Source organism: Leucopleurus acutus (genome assembly GCF_964270905.1).
Source record: "Leucopleurus acutus genome assembly, chromosome: 6".
In the NCBI taxonomy this organism is placed as follows: domain Eukaryota; kingdom Metazoa; phylum Chordata; class Mammalia; order Artiodactyla; family Delphinidae; genus Leucopleurus; species Leucopleurus acutus.
The window spans coordinates 112,011,920-112,028,864 of NC_139149.1; the positions used below are offsets into that span (position 1 = coordinate 112,011,920).

At 46.9% G+C, this 16,945-nt stretch overlaps 1 protein-coding gene and 1 pseudogene across 2 annotated transcripts in view; one reads left to right on the top strand and one right to left on the bottom strand.

Annotated features, from left to right (window-relative positions):
* INPP5D (inositol polyphosphate-5-phosphatase D) overlaps positions 1-16,945 on the top strand; it is a gene marked incomplete at its 5' end in the record, with an annotated part of 131,088 nt that overhangs the window by 72,711 nt on the left and 41,432 nt on the right. Inside the window, 4 exons of the mRNA XM_082841215.1 lie at positions 5,330-5,417; positions 9,986-10,066; positions 10,217-10,288; positions 11,813-11,936. Of these exons, the coding sequence (XP_082697341.1) occupies positions 5,330-5,417; positions 9,986-10,066; positions 10,217-10,288; positions 11,813-11,936 (365 nt within the window). The remainder of the gene's footprint in view (positions 1-5,329; positions 5,418-9,985; positions 10,067-10,216; positions 10,289-11,812; positions 11,937-16,945) is intronic.
* Positions 10,939-11,607, bottom strand: LOC309962977 (calmodulin-binding transcription activator 1-like; annotated as a pseudogene). Its single transcript has 2 exons — positions 11,580-11,607; positions 10,939-11,235 (listed from the first exon to the last, which is right to left on the bottom strand). The product of its transcript is annotated as a calmodulin-binding transcription activator 1-like (transcript).

The following is a 16,945-nucleotide window of genomic DNA, read 5'->3' on the forward strand; positions in this document are numbered from 1 at the left end:
GGGGAAAGGGGGCCCAGGGTAGACGTTGAGAGGTGGGGTGGAGGAGAAGGAACTGGAACGGGGTGCTGAGGATGGTGCCAATGGTGGCCAGTTCTCTCCACTCAGACCACTTGGCCCAACACAAACGCCAGGGTGAGGATGGGAAAGTCACAGAGAACTGAGTGAGAAACAGTGCAAGAGCCTCCTCTGCAAAAATGTCATTACAATGTCAGTACCTGTGTCTGAAAGAAGGAACTTCCGCAGCACAAAGGTTCGAGGAAGATTTGTAACCCTAAGTTAGATTATCTAGAACCAGACAGAAACTTTTCCAGAGAAAAAGAATAAAGAATTAAGTCTCCAGAGTCTGGAAATACTTGATACCCCATGAAGTGGAGAAATGAGGAGGATTGTAAGTAGAAATTTAAAATAAAATGTCTAAGTGTCGGAGAGGTTATTGTATCAATTAAGTGAGAGCAGGGTAAGGATTTTGATAAAGAAACCAACCAACCAAAACAAAAATACCATCATTATAACTGCTTCATTGGAGGCCATAAAATGAACCCATAGTTTTCAAATCAAACTTGAAAATCAAATCACAAAACAGAGCAGAGTGTCAGGGAAGTATATATAAAAAACATGAGAGGGCTTCCCTGGTGGCGCAGGGGTTGAGAGTCCGCCTGCCGATGCAGGGGACACGGGTTCGTGCCCCGGTCTGGGAAGATCCCACATGCCGTGGAGCAGCTGGGCCCGTGAGCCATGGCCGCTGAGCCTGCGCGTCCGGAGCCTGTGTGCTCCGCAACGGGAGAGGCCACAACAGTGAGAGGCCCGCGTACTGCAAAAAAAAGAAAAAAAACATGAGAGGACTAAATAAGCATATGCCAAGAATGTGTGATTAAAAATCGATAGTCTTTGGAAAGAGGACATAGAGATTCAACTTATAGCTGGTAGGGTGGGCTCTCCAAGAAGCAGGGAAAAAATGATGTGTAACTGATGACTAAATATATAAAAGAAAAAAAATGTTTCCAGGTTTATAAAGGAGCTAAATCCAGGTATTGAGACGCCTCCTAAAGACCCAATGACAGAACTCCCAAATAGCAGCACCAGAACCTCTTCTTATAATCTTCTAAACCACAAGGGAAGATGAGCTCGGAAAGTAAATAATTAGGAACAGCACCATTAGTTTTACAAATTACAATACTTAATATTATTCATACTCCTTGATGATAGAATAAAAATTCTGAAGCAGTATCTCCAAGGAGAAGACTACTGACTTCTCCTTGGGATTAACTCAACCTAGATATCATTCAAGAGCCAAAGGAGTCTTTGCAGATTTAAAAAATTGGTGAAAATGTACTAATCACAAGGCTTCACTTCAAAACGTTTCCAAGAATCTTTTTCCAGAAATTTTAGAGTGCTGGTAATCCTAAAAATAAGAACCCAGCAGCCTACTGAGCAGCTGGATATGAATACACCCAAAGCAAAAGTGTTCATTCTATGTTCCCAGAACACAGTATGATGCAAATAGAAATAAGTAACAAACTAGCCACAACTACCCAGCCATCTGGCGTTTCTTGATCATCTCCAATCACAGCTGAATTAAAGAAGACACTTGACACAATGATAGCCTATGGGGGATAGGTTTGGAAACCCGGGGTAATCAAGCCTCTGTATATCAGAACTCTAGATGATGCAGCCAAAGCACTACTTGGAGGAAAAGCCATAGCTTTAAATGCTCTGTTATGGAAAGGGAGGCGTAGAACAATAAGTCAAGCATACAGACTTAATCCAGGCTCTCAGTCTCCTGAAGGCATCATGGGTCATACCCCGATTGCCTTGATATTTCCACGGTCACGCAAAGTACTGGAAACAGTAATGTATTCAATATTCGTGAACAAAGATTGAATGTGTGCCAACTACGAGCCTTGCACTGTTCCAGGGGCTAGAGATACAGCAGTGAACAAAGCAGAGTCTTTAAGAAATCTCTGTTAAGCGAATGAACAATAACAACAACTGGAAAGGAAAAGAGCAGGGGGAAGATAGTTAAAAACAGAAATAAATTAAGAAAAAGTCAATTAAGGAAATTTTAAAAATTAGACATGTAGGAGATTTAATAATTTGCATTAAAGATTTCCAAATCAATAAAGAGTACAGTGTACAATTACGTGGCTACAAACCTTCAAATTATAATTAAATGAAACAAATATTTTATGTGAAATATGAAATGTAAAAATTACCATGTATACCCTCTTTGAACTTTCAAGGAATAATAACCATGATTTATAAATTATTCGGGAATGACAAAAATCACCTAATTCAATATTTAAGAAAAGTATAATTCAAATCTGAAAACCTAATCAAGATAATAGCCTGAAATAAACTATATCCAGTTTCATTTATTAATATAAATGTATAATATTTCAGTAATATTCTAGCAAATATAATTTAAGTGATATGAAAAATGTAGGTTTTATCTAAGAAATCACTGTAAGCGTGAGTCAATATAAAGAAAACACTGTAATTTAGCAGGAGATTAGAGATAAGGGAATCATTTGCATAGATGTACTAACAGACCTGATGAAAGTCATTTCTAATTTTTAAAAATCATTTTTTATAAAGGACTAGAAGTATCCCTCCTTAATAATACAATATGTGTCAATGTAAAACCAATTACACTTAACAGGGAAACATTAAAATCATCCCATTAAACATTTTAATAAAAGAAAAAGAGATGCCCATCATCACCCGATTATTTAATACTGTATGAGAAATTTTTGCTAAAGCAAAGAGAAAAAGAAGCAAAAAATCAGAGAAGAAAAACCTAAGAAAACAACAAAGTATCAGAATGTTCCTTCTGAGTCTGGAGTTCCTGGTTAGGAGACACTGGATGTGCTAGCTGGAAACTGAATGGGAATCTTGGGGAAATTAACCATCTCTCTGAGACCAAGGTGGGAGGAGCCTCTCCTTCTGGGAGGGCTCCCTCAGGGGGCCTAGGCCCCTTCTGGGCTGTGTCTGGGGTCTGACCTGCCTGAGGACTGCAGCCCTCCCTGTCTTTGCTCCCCGTCTTCCCTTGAGCTGGTGACCTGAAGCTGAGACAAGCTTCCCAGGGACCCTGCTGATGCTAACTTCCCGGGACAAATCCTTTCTATATGATAAGACCAGTTCTTAAGTCTTCCAACTCAAGTCCCTATGTGTCTTTGGTCATTCTGACCCTAACCAACACCTCCAGACACGTCTGAGAGCCAGATTTCTCAAAATTTTACCAAGGTTAGAAATACAGAGATAACATTATTCTTAGAAAAATCCTAAAGATTCAGTTTGTGATATGTACTTGTGTTTTTAAAATAACAGTTTTAAAAAGGAGAACAATGAGGGAGATCTATTTGATGGTAAAGCATGTTCTGAATTAGTGCTTTAGAATTTCTTTTTTTTTTTTTTGGCCTAGAATTCTTTTATGAAATGTCAGTTTAAACAGAATACCACTGTGTTAGCAGAGTAGCGCAGTCGGAGGTAGGAAAGAAACTGAGAACCCTGTCTGCCTGGTGCTTCCCTCCCCCCCCCAGACCAGTTACCTCCCCCCACCCCATCCTTGGCCCCCAGAGGCGTCCCAAGGATGGCCAGTCAAAGCCAGTAGGCTACAACACCATCCTTGCAATGGTGAGATGTGTCAATCTATGAACATGACATTGCCTAGTACATATGAGGCACTCCAGAGTTTTCGTTGAGTGAATGATATGAATTCTGAAAATAAATCCTATCATATTTAAGATGAGCTTATGCAATGATCTAGCCCAAAAGAACTGTGGAAAAAAGAGTAAGTGCAGTTGAGTGAAAATGAATAGCAACATGGAAAAAGGTGAATTTATTTCCACCACATATTTTTTTTTAATTCCAGATGAAGTAAGGAACTAAAAAGATATAACAACAACCCCCCACAACCCTGTTTATAACATAACTTTTAAAAGAGTGAGAAACCAATTTAAAGTGAGCTACTAATTGCTCACGAGTAAATGCTGATAAATTTTTAACTAAGGTAAGCAAAAAAATTTCCAAGGAAAAGGTGAAAAATAGAGCAATAAAAAACTATAAAGCACTTCATAATGAAATCCAGCCTACCTAGGGTGAAAACAACAGAATGGGGAAAAAAAAACTTACCACACCTAGATTAAATAAAAAGCAAAGCAATAAGTAGGAGTTTATACCAATGTATAAAAATACCAGCAAAATTCCCAACAGAAGACCAACAATGGACATGAACAGTTTATAGGAAGAGAAATACAATAGAAACCAACCAGATAGAAAAATACTTAGACATTAAAGATATGCAAATCAATTCATCAGTATTAAAATGCACTGTTATGCCCACTAAAAGAGAGAGAGAGGAGAATAACAGAATTCAGATAGCACAAAGGATGAGCAGGCTGGAACAGTGGCCAAGGCCACCGTCACTCAAAGGCTTAACGATGATATTGATCAAGAGCCATAATCTCTGGTCATCTTAAGACTGTAATTGAAAATAAGTAAAGAAGAGCTATATGAACAAAGCTGTTCACAGCAGCCTTTATTTATAATCACCAAGATCTCAAAATAACCCAAATATCTAGCAATTGCTTTTGGTACATTTAATTGATAGAATATTTTGAAACCACTAGGAATGTTGAATGTGTAAAAACATGAAGTTTTTGATGAAATAATAGATGAAAAATAGAACTCAAAATTGTCTGCCCACCCTGCCCAAAACAATGGGAAAATAGAAAAAGATGAGAAGGGAACGAAGGATCAATAAAGCCCTGGTACTGGAATTGTCAGCGTACTAGACAATGACAGATCTCTCTGGGCATCCACCTTAGCTGCTCAGAGGAGATGTGAACCAGAAAGCACAGACTGCTCCCACGCGAAGCCCCTGGGGCACCAAATTAAAATGCAGATTCCAGACCAAGTCAGGTTGGGGCCCAGACATTTGCGTTTTTAACACTCGATGAGGGTGTGATTCTTACAAACGCTAAAGTTTGGGAACCATGGATGACTAAATTAGTTCTAAGTAGTTTTGTGATTCTAGATTCAAATTTTCTACAGGCTTCGTAGTTGAGTGTGGCTAAACAAAGGTGAATCAGGTTTACGCATCACGGCTCCAGTTTGGTCCTGGTCAGGACGGAAGGGGTGGGGGTTCTCAGGAGATGGACCAGTACCGGCAGGCCTGGATCTTTGCCCGGGCTTGTCCTTCTGGGGAGGATCCCTGCCTTTGCCAGAGTGGGTGTGACCACCACGCAGCATCTCCAGCTGGAGCCTGTGTGTGTGATGCCTCACTGGGTCCTCACTAATCCTTGACCTTCACCCTGTCCCCTACCCCCAGCGAAGTCACCCGGACCCTCCCTACGCTGGAATCTCTGCAGAGACTGTTTGACCAGCAGCTCTCCCCCAGCCTGCGTCCACGGCCTCAGGTAAAGACTTTGGGATTGGACAGATGAGATTGATAAAACCAGTGGGGCAGGGGTGGGGGGTCAGATGGGGCATGGGGAGAAGAGGTAACCAATGTCCCGAGGGCTCAGAAGGAAGCACCGCCTTTGTTGGACCCCCAGAGTATAAGGGGGCCGGGAAGCCTCAGCACCCTGACCCCCCGCCCCACTGGATTTTGATTTGAGGAATAAAGATTTCAAATTACGCAACCGCCAGCAGAACTCCTTATTAGTGCTGAATAAGGAGGCAAGGCAGGACCTTTTCCCACCATTTCTCATCAGAAACTGAAAAAAACATGAGGTGCCTAAATGCTTGATCCCACCTCATGCCGCAGGAAGAGCAGGTGAAGGCAGGCCCCCCGCCAGACACACACACACACACACACACACACACACACACACGTGCACACACACGTGCACACGCGCGCACACACACATGCACATGCACACACATATGCGTGCTCACAGCCTGGCAGGGGGCCAAGGCCAAGTTGTCTGTGTCACAGAAGGTGTCCTTGGCAAAGGTAAAAACAAGCACAGATAGGACTTCCAGAGAAAGCACTTGCAAGGGACAAGGGTTTAAAAATGTTTAAAAAGCAAACCCTTCCAAGCACGATTAAGTAAAAGCAACCAAATTTTTTAAGTGGGAAGAGGATTTTAAAAGCCTGTTTTACCGAAGAGGGACTGGGAATAGCTGGGATGCCCTGGAAAAGATGTTAGTGAACACCTCATGAGTAACTGGAAAATGACCTGCAAAGCAGGGAGACCTCTTCTTGCCTCTCAGACAGGAAAATTTGATTGGTGAAGCCAGGACTTGGCTCTAACATGAGGGTCAGGGACTCACAGCTGAGAGTGGAAATGGCTTTCCTGAAAGGCACTTTAGCCGTCTGCATGAAAATGTTTAATGCCCGGAGTCCTTCAAGTAAGCCATTCTACCTGCAGGCAGCTGCCGTAGGGTCTACATGTTTGCATAGAGATGTTGACAAAATGTTTATCACAGCTTTGTCTCTAAAAACAGAAACGCTGGAAACACAACCAGAGAGAGAAAGGGTTAAAGTATGATGCAGAATTCTGTTCTAAGGTGGATGCACTGACTCCAAGGCATACTGTTGAGTGAAAAAAGCAAACGGTAGAACAATATATAAACTAGGATGTAAGTCTACACGTGGAAATCGTACCAGAAGTGTTTATACCCAAAGGGCTACTCTGTTCACGAGGAGGGGGTGGAATTGGGCCAGAGGGGCCTGGGTCAGGGGAGACTTCAGGTTTGCCCAAATGGTTTTTTGGAGTTTTTTTTTTTTTTACTGAGAAAATTTGTGTTCTATTTGTACAACTTAAAATTCATCAGGATAAAAAACAACAACAACAACAACGTAATTTTGCTTTCCTTGAAGTGAATGGTGGGTTAATTTCCAGGAAAGTAAAAGCAAATCTAGACAAAACAGAGACCCTACCAGACACTAAAATGTAAATCGTTTGAATACAAGACCACACACCCAAGTCTTTGAAGTAGGATTGGAAGAGGGAGAAGCTTCCAGAGAGAAAAGCTGGTAACAGCCACGCCCCAGCATGATGCCCTGCGTGCAGAGGCCAAAGTGTTTGCATTCGGTGGCAGGACAGAGTAGTGATGGGACGGGAGGTGGCATCAGGATTTAGAGGAAGGGTTCTGGCTGCCACCCTCCTGTCTGAGACCCTGACTTGTCAAGAAAAGCAGACAATGTCTTGATGACTCCAGAAATTCACAAATGGAAGAGGGAGTTCCGAGGCTGCCTGAGGTAGAGGAAAGAACACTGGCCTCTGGATCAAAAACATCCAAGTTCAATATCTAACTCACCTCCCTCCCGCCTGCCCTGTCCTTAGTTGCCTTATCTGAGAAATGGGCGTTGTCATATCTGCCACTGCAGGGGTATATGAGGGAGTAAATGAAATTGCTTGGGTGAGACATCTGGCCATGGTAGCCTCTTACCAACACTAGGCCCTTTCTGTTAGGTAGGCAAGATAAGACGGGGACCCCTGCGCGACATTTATTTGAGAACTGCTGGGAGGTGCAAAATGCAACATTATCAAAATGACTGCTGGTCCGAAGTCTGGGGAGAGCCCTGGGTCTGCCCTATGTAAGAACAGAGAGTCGTTAACCTTGGAGCCCACATCCTCCAAAGTTCAACTGAAAAGCTAAGTGCAGTAACCAGGTCAGCTTCTACAAACCCACAGGTGGCCCTCAGACCAATTCGCCCACATTGAGGCTGAGTTGTGAACTTTGCCCTCAACCTCAACGCTAGTGACATTTGGGGCCGGATCATCTTTTGCTGTGTGGGACTGTTCTGTGCATTGTACGATGTTAACACATCCTGGCCTCTACCCACTAGATGCCATTAGAATCCCCCAATTTTCACAACCCAAAATGTTCCAGACATTGTCAAATGACCCCAGAGGGCAAAATCTGTACCAGCTGAGACCCACTGGGCGAGATCTACATTCAAATCTCAGGTCAATACCAGCTTTGTGACCTTGAACAAGTGACGCACCACTCTGACTCAGTTTCCCCATCTGCAAACCAAGGACTAGAAGAGTCAATACATCTTAAACACGCTGGGCATAGCATACGAACCCATCACATGGTCATATGTATTCTGCCTAACGAGGCAGTAGAGGCTAAGCTCCAGCGTTCTTCTAATACCTTTTGTTCCAAGAACTAACTCCCACTTGGTTGGTAGCTTCATTTATACTTTGTACGTCTTTACCAAACCTGCCCCAAAAGACATAGATTCGAAGAGAGAGTGGGGAAGACACCATCCTACCACCAGGTGATGGGCCAGTGGGTAAGCAGGCGATCTCCAGTGTCTGAAGGAGGATGAGGGGGTTTGAATCTGCCATCTTTTCAACTCTTTATGAGAAAAACACCCCTAAAACAAGGGATCCTGTAGTCTCCCACCTGCTGTCCTGCTCCATTCTTACCGGCATCTCAGCTCCACTCTTCTGAGCCCTCCTGCTGACCAATAATAACTGAAGACTGATTGAGAGCTTTGTCGAGGAGCAAAGGCCAAACCAGAAAGAATTAGAGAAAGTTGTGACAGAGGGTAACTGCCACGATGATGGCGGTGATGGCTGTGCTGGAGGTGGCCGTAGCGGCAGTACTGCTGATGGCCAGAAGTGACGGTGATTGGTGACGGCAGAAGGAGAGAGCTAAAGCGGCTGCTGGGAACCTGAGGTCAAAAGCCTCTGTAGGGACTTCCCTGGGGGTCCAGTGGGTAAGACTCCACTCCCAATGCAGGGGGCCTGAGTTCCATCCCTGGTCAGGGAACTAGACGCCACGTGCCGCAACTAAGAGTGTGCAGGCGGCAACGAAGATCCTGCGTGTGGCAACTAAGACCCCGGTGCAGCCAAAATAAATGAATAAAAATAAATCTTTAAATAATAATAATACTTATTTAAAAAAAAAAAAAAGCCTGTGTAACCTGGCTGACTTATTCAGGAAGGGGTGGGGTAAAGGGACATCTCCTCATCGGTGACAACCCTCATTCCACTCTGCTTGGTGTTCAAGATTGTCAAGTCTGGTGTTCTTGTCCTAGTGGAGGGCGGGGATGGTGCCCTTTTAACTCTACATCTCCAGCACCTTGGGAACGTGTCTGGCACAGAATAGGTGCTTTGTAAGTATTTGTTCTGTGAATAAATGCTTGAGACCGTGGACTTGGTGCCAGGCAGACATGGTTTCCTGGCCTGCTGTGCCGTTACTAGCTGTGTGACTTCTGACAGGTAACGTCAGCTCTCTGGGCCTCAGGCGTGCATTGAACAGCTTTACCGAGCATCTTCACTGGCCAAGCACCAATGTCACAGCACCGGACACATTTCTCACGGTCCCAGTTCTCACAGTGTTTACATTCTAGCAGGGGAGATACACAATGAGCAAATAAACAATCGTGGTGATTGGTATGAAGCAAAGCAGGGTGATCTAGTAGAGATGATTCTAGCTCGTGTGGTCAGGGAAGACCTCTCTGTGGCTCTGAGACCTGAATGACAAGGAAGTGGCCTTCTCAGTGACATCCATGTTTCTAGGGATTCCTCAGAAAGTGTAGCTCAAGGCCAAGGGCAGATCAGAAGTGAGGATGAGCGTGGCTGGGGCTGAGGGGTGGATCATACAGAGTCTTTAAGAGTTTGGATCACTTCCTCTCAGTGGTGGGAAGCAGCTGGACCAGGGGGTTTCGAGCCGGGGACGGCCGTGTTTCGGAAGTCGAGCCAGGAGCACCGATGCAGTACACGTAGGAGGGTGGAAAGGTTATAATTGAGGACAGGCCTCGGTTTTGTTTAAGCAACTGAGAAGCACCAGGGAAGAAGCAGGTTTAGAGGGAAGAAGAAAGGAAGATGCATTTTTTGGTCATCATAATTTTGAGATGGTTGTACATATCCCTGATTTCCTTGTCTTCAAAGGGGGACAATAATCGTACTTGTGGGGTTGTTAGGGAGATGAACCAAGACGAAGCATGGAAAGCGCTCAGCCTGACGCCTCTCAGCGGCTGGCACTCAGCATCCCGTCCTTATTTGCTCTCATGTACCAGGTGCCTGGTGAGGCCAATCCGATCAACATGGTGGCCAAGCTCAGCCAACTGACAAGTCTCCTGTCTTCTATTGAAGATAAGGTATGTGGGGGACCCTGCAGCTTCCCTGGACTTCTCTATGGCCCCCTCTTCGCTTGGAGAATGCCCAGGTACCCCTGTGACTCTGTCCCAACCTGTACTGCCTTCCCTTCCCCTCCCAGCCTGAAGGGCCCCGTGCGTTTCTGCCCACAGGTCAAGGCCTTGCTGCATGAGGGTCCCGAGTCTTCCCACTGGCGTTCCCTCATCCCACCAGTCACCTTTGAGGTAAGTGGCTGTGGACTTGTGCTTCACAGGAGGGGGCTGGGGGCGGTTCTGGTCCCTGGGGAAGGGGGGCTTTTGATGGACCCCCAGTCCTTCCTCAGGAGGGAGCCCAATGGCTGGGCTGAGATTGACGGTCAGCGGAACCAGCTCCCTGGGAAGATGATTAAACCTTAGAATGGGTGCCCAGATGAACCTGTGGAGCCTTCGCCAGGGGGAGACTCCCAAGGAAGGAGCTTCTCATTGGCCCAAGATGCCAAAACTTCTTCCTTCTCCAAATGGGGGCAGTGAGTGTCATCAAACAGAGGGCCTCCCCGAACTGGCTGGAAAATAGTGCCTCAGGGAGGGATTAGGGGGAACAAAAGTGATTCCTGTGACTTCCCCGAAAGTGACTGAGTTAGAATCTCCAGGCCCAGAAATTTGCTTTTCTTTTCGTGTTTTTTTTTTTTTTTTTTTTTTTTTTTATCGCTCAAAGGGGTATCTCTATTTGAGGAAATCAGCGTGTGACACTTTGAGAGATGAAATGTTACAGCTTGTACACCAAGATCAAAAAATGAAAAATTAAAAAATGAAATGGTTACCAAGGTAATGCAGGTCAGGGGATCAAAGGTGAAGGGTCACACATTATTAAAAAGAAATCCAGAAGGACGGCTGCATCATGATCTCTCATTAGTGTTCCAACGGTGCCTCTCTGGGTAAACTTGAACATTTCGGCAGACGTTCAAGCAGCTTTTTCGGTAAAAAGATTTTTACATGACTGTTGCTATTCCCATGATCATCTTCTGTAGGTGGCACGGTGTTGAGAACACAGTAGGCGCGAGCTCCGCGGAATACACTTTGGGAACCGCCCTTCCGGCTTGTTTTCAGCAGCCATTTCCCCTCCGCGTGCGCATCCTCCTCCGCGCGACCGGGACCACGAGCGCGCTGTTTTCTTCTTTTCTTTTTGCGCAGCACTGGTTCCACATTCAGAAACAGGACAGGATACCCACCCCCAAATCCTTCCTAGCCCTGATGACAATTCGATATTAAGATGTATTTCCATCTTCTGAACATGCCTAGGCAATTGTCTTTTTCCTAATTATTATCAGTGAATGTTCACTTATTGGTTGTAACGAGGCCCAGGAGCATAAATCTGTTACTAAAATCCTTTGTGGAAGTAGATGACACATCAGATTAATGAGTGTTGCCACATTCAGCTGTGAATAAACCATCTTCCAGTCGTTCATCCTTTCCCTTCACCAGACCTGGCGGAATAGCTGATGTGCACACGGTGGGCAAGCTGGGCTCCTCCTCCCACGTTTCAGGGACTCTCGCGAGCTGCCCATGGAAACTCCCTCTGCGGCAGGGAGGCTCAGAAACAGAAGCCCAGTGGTCCCGTGCGGGAGGGACACCAGGGCTGGACACATGGCCAAGGGCTGCCCAGTCTTATCGACAAGGGATCGCGGACTGGCACTGTGAAAGCACAGAGAAGGGATAACCAAAATCTCCTCTGCCCCTCCCTTCCTTCCCCCCCCAACCTCCTTTTCACAGGTGAAGTCAGAATCTCTGGGGATTCCTCAGAAACTGCAGCTCAAAGTTGATGTTGAATCTGGGAAACTGATAATTAAGAAGTCCAAGGATGGTTCTGAGGACAAGTTCTACAGCCACAAGAAAAGTAAGGCCCCCTCATGTCTGTAAAGTTCTCATCTGCTAGTGCCCTTACTGTGGCCGCTCAGCAGCAGGCTGCTGGAAGAGTAAGTCCTGCCAGGCACCTTCCACCCTCTGCTGGGGTACCCACCAACTCTCAGCCGGCCTGTGGGAACCCCCAGTCATAAGGCTCCCCTCTCGTGCCCCCTCTACCTTGAGGCCTGCCCTGTACGCTCCACCTGCTTCCTCCCACCCTGGGGAAATGAGCTTATACTTGGCCCAGGGTGGCGGTTCCACGTGTGTTCATGCTCTTCCCTGCTAGGAGCCACACTGACGCGTGTGGTCATCATTATGCCTGGTTCAGGCCCTGCTGACCAAATCAGGCTGCATCTCTAGGGTAGCACAGACAGAGAAACAGTTTAGCATGGCATTAAAGTCATGAGCTCTGTCTGAATTCACATCCCAGCTCAGCCACTTAGCACCAGTGTGACCTTGCATGCGACACTTAACCTTCCTGGGCCTCAGTTTCCTCATCTGTAAAATGGGGATGATAAGACTCATGTGACTGGATCTACGTGTAAGGCCCCTTAGGAAAACCTAGCACATAGGAGCCAACTCTGGGCAACTGAGGCTTTGCATCTCAAACAAACTCATCAGTAAAATGGAAAATGTTCACACGCCAAAAACTTATAGAGAAGCTGCTGTGGGCCAGGCACTGGGGATCCAGGGCAAGCAGGATGGTCGAAGACTCTGTCCACGTGGAATTTACATTCCAATGCATTGAGTGGCCAATAAGTATGTCAATACGATGATTTCAGCTATTACTGAGTGCTTCGAAGAAGGCCACAGGTTGGATAGAGAATAACTGGGGAGGGGGCGGGGAGGCAGTTTTAGAGGCAGAGTCTAGAATTGGCAGCCTTGATAGTGAGAATGGCAAGTGACAGCCTGCAGTGTGGCCAAGGTCAGGGGAAGAGAAAGGCTACCGAGAGGCTCCCAGGGGAGGGACCCCTGGAGGACAGCAGGGCTTTGGGCAACAACCAAGCAGAATGGGGGAAAATGCTCAGATACGCCCCTGGCATCACTGGCCTCGGAGGCTGGCCTGCCAGGGAGGGGGCAGCTCCAAGCCTCAGTTTCTCCATCTGTACAAGGCGGGGAGCCTGTGTATCGTCACATGATATTTTCTGAGCCACATTTCCTTACTTGATCTCATTTTATCTTCACCTGGCCGCCAGGTTCCCTGAGATACTTGGTAAGTGCTATGGACTCTCCCCTCAAATTTCACACAGCAGTTTGTATTCCAACCCCTGAAGACAAAGCCCCTCTGGTCTGTAAACAGTATTTTTTATTCTGCAGGGGCTCAAAACTTGCTTAGTAGCATATAATTAGGGATACCAGATTAGCAAATAAAAATACAGGATGCCCAGTTAAACTCAAATTTCAGATAAACAATGAAAAAGCTTCAGTATGCGTGTGTCCCGTGCAATACTTGGAGCACACTTACAGTGCAAAGGTACGCCTTTTCCTGTGAAGGAATCCCAGTCATCCAGTATTTTATCTGGCAGTTCCAGGCATGATCAGTATCTTTTGTTCTGAATAAAGTAGTGTGAGAAGAGAAAGAACAGAGAAGGAGAAACCAGAAAACATCAAAGTAGAGAGTAAAGGTAAACATTCTTTCATGAAACTTGTGTTGTAGTTATACATACACATGCACACACACATAGAAATTGTATGCATGTGGTCACCATGTAAAATCTTCTTCCTGCTGTCTGGAAGCAGAGGACTCTCCTCTGGTTCTGTTAGAAGCCTGACTTGTGGGATGGAATGTTCTGGAGGCAGGTTCTGGTTGGAGACCATGACTGATGGCTGGTGTTGAAAAGTTGGGAAAATCCCGCTGCTCTAGCCTTGCCAAGCAGATGCCTGTAGGGAGCGTGGGCTGTGCTTCCATGCTGTCTGCCCACTGTCATTTAGCCCATGAGTTGGAGTGGCCTTCAGATATTGTCCTGGGTCACCACCACCCACTGTGAAGCTCTCGCCAGCAGAGATGGCAAATGGGAGCAAGTCACAGCACATCCCACAGGGGACTCTAGGGTACATGACATGAGCCACAGCCTCGCCCCATCAAGAACACTGGCCTGAGCTGTCTATTCAGATGGTGGATACTTGGCCTGACAGCCAAGCCCCGCAGATACCACTCGTCACCCCTAGAACCTCCTAGGGCTGGACATCCAGGCGGGACGGGAAGGGGATTGTGTGTTCAGCACCAACTCGATGTCAGACACTATGCTGGGAACAGCAGGACAGAGGATAAGAGCACACATGGGCTCCGGGGCTGGACGTCCCAGGTTCAAATCTAGGCTCTGACACTTGCTGGCTGTATCATGTTGGCCTAGTTGCTTAACTGCTCTGTACCTCCATTTTCTCATCTGTGAAATGGGAACAATAGGCTTGTCATGAGTAGACAAGCTAATGCCTGTAAAAGTACATCCCGTGAGCCCAGAGGCAGCACTGACCCCACGGCAAAGTGTCCAGGTAGAGGCCATGGGGGCTGCCCCACAGGGGCCTGCCCTGTCCTGCAACCTCCTGCTCCTGAGTCCCACCTGGGCTGTGGCACGAAGGTCCAAGGGATACTCTCAGGGCAGCAGGGGGGATGGAATTCTGGGGACCAGCCCTGTGCAGGAGGTGGGGTGCCGAAAGGAGAAGAGTGGTGTTAGGAGCACAGGGAGGTGTTAGAAGCCCAGCCTTGAGTCCCAGGTCAGCCACTTGTGACCTTGGTCTCGTGCCCTCTCTCTGTCCTCAGTTTATTATTCTGTCAAATAGGTATAGCAGCATCCTGTAGGGCTGCCGTGAGTCTTCAGTAGGTAAACATCAAAGTCCACGGTGTCTAGCGTCTAGTAGCTGCTCAAATAATTGGCTGCTACCACCATCATCATATAATTGTCCCTCCAAGGCAGCTTTGAGGAAGGTAGCATCGAGCAGTGAGGAGGACGACGGACCAGGAAACGAAGTCCCTAGACACTGGAGTGTGACAAGCTGTCATATTCACGCAGAGTTCGATCGCAGTGCCGGGGCAGGACCGCTCCGTCCACTGCCAACTTGAGCAGGAGAGCTGGGGACTTATTGAGGGTGTGAGCGGGGGAGGGCTGTTGAAAGTGACGGGCTTAGAACCATACTTTCCTCTTAACGGCCACAGAGTCTGACCTACAACTGAAAGGAATGGACCCAGCTTTGACAAAATGAAACAGAAACCAACAATGAGTAAGGAGATTGTCAGAGAGTGCCTGACAGCTCTAAAAACTTGAGGTTTCTGGACTGAAAGAAATGGTCCTCAGGATTCTGAGGAGCACTGTGCATTCTTGTCAGTTAATTCAATGCACATTTTTCTTTTGAGCATCTTCCGTGGGCCAGCCCTGAGTTATATAGCCCTCCCTCAAAGAACCTGCAGTTCAGGAGGGAAAGCTGACGTGTGCGCATGTATTAGAATGTGGGTCAGATGTGAGGTTAGCCCTGGAGGAGGCCTGAGGAGCTCTGTGTGGGGCTGTGCGGGGAAGCTTCACACCACAGAGGTGGCTCTGCCTGGGGCTTCGGAGGATGAAGAAATCACCGGGCCTTGGTGACCCGGGGTGTGTTCTAAGTGCAGTGAGCCACCGTTTGGAGGTTTCAGGCAGGGGAATGGTGTGATCCCCTCTAAAATGAACTCTGGCTGCTGTGCTGAGAATAAACGGTGGCAGGGGCAAGCAGAGACAGGGAGACCAATTAAAGGGCTGTGACAGTGGCCGGCAAGAGGTGGTGGTGGCTTGAGAGGGGGAAAGATAGGCAGATTGGGAATGTTGTGGAGGTAGAACTGCTCAGACCGGCTGATGGAGGAGATGGAGAGGGGCAAGGGAAGAGGAACCGAGATGATTCTATGTATTCTATGTAACTAAGTATGGGAACAAGTGGGCCACTTACTGACCCTGCTGCTGACACTAATATTAGTATTAATAATACTCATTCTGAGCAAGTAAGATGTCGCGTCCCAGGGGCAGCCACACAGTCCTACAAAGAGAAGGAGAACCAGAGATTCAGAGGGAGGGAGACATAGCCTAAGAGCAGCAGATCTGGAGAAGTTGGGCGTTCCAGTTGGCAGCAGGAGTCTGTGACTGCCTCTGACAAGGTTGAGGGGACTTCTGAGAGCAGGGGCCCCCCACGAGTTCCCTAGAGTGAGACTTCAGCTCAAGATGGTGGCTGAACACACACACGATTGTCAGTTCCCTTCCTAAAGGCAAAACTGACAGGGACAGAGAAAACAGGAGGGCAGGTAATGGCAACACAATTCTGAATGCTGAAAAGCAGATGGATAATGAGAACCAATTTATAGGAACCAAAAAAGCTAAATTTTAAGTATGGCATAGGGAAAGTTGAGACGCCTGACATACCACAGAACCACAAAGGGCATAGGAGTCAATAGCAACCGGGGCCCCTGGAGTGAGGGTGAAGCTGGGGTTATAGACAGCAGGATTGGATGCAAATCTTTTTAAAAGAGTTAGACCCACCAGATCCCTGTCCCTGACACACAGCTGGTGGCTACCCCTCACACATTAGGCAGAAGACCTGAGGTTCATTCTCTGGAGGAGGTAAGAGAGTGGGAGACACCAGCGTTACTTCTGAACGCTGAGACGCCAGCCTTCACCCCTGCCCAGCTCGGGATGCTGCCAGCCAGGCCCACACCCTGCAGGCAGGCAGTTGGAAGATTCTTCCTGGACCACATGACCAGCCCAGGAACAAAAATCTAAAGACACTGCCATGAAGAGGTTCCCCACAAGTCAACCCATGAGACCACCCAGTGGAGAAACCCTGCTGGACAGTCCCCCACTGGCACTGTTGGGATCCACAGCTAAGGACCCCCAGACAGTGGAGAGAAGCCTGGAATAGGAAACAATGAGACTCAAGGCAGAAGTAAGGAAAAAAGACAAAAAACTTGCAGGAAACAAATTATGACAGTTAAAAGAAACTGGACCAGGAAACAAGAACAGAATGCTCTTAAAGGAACACTCCGAG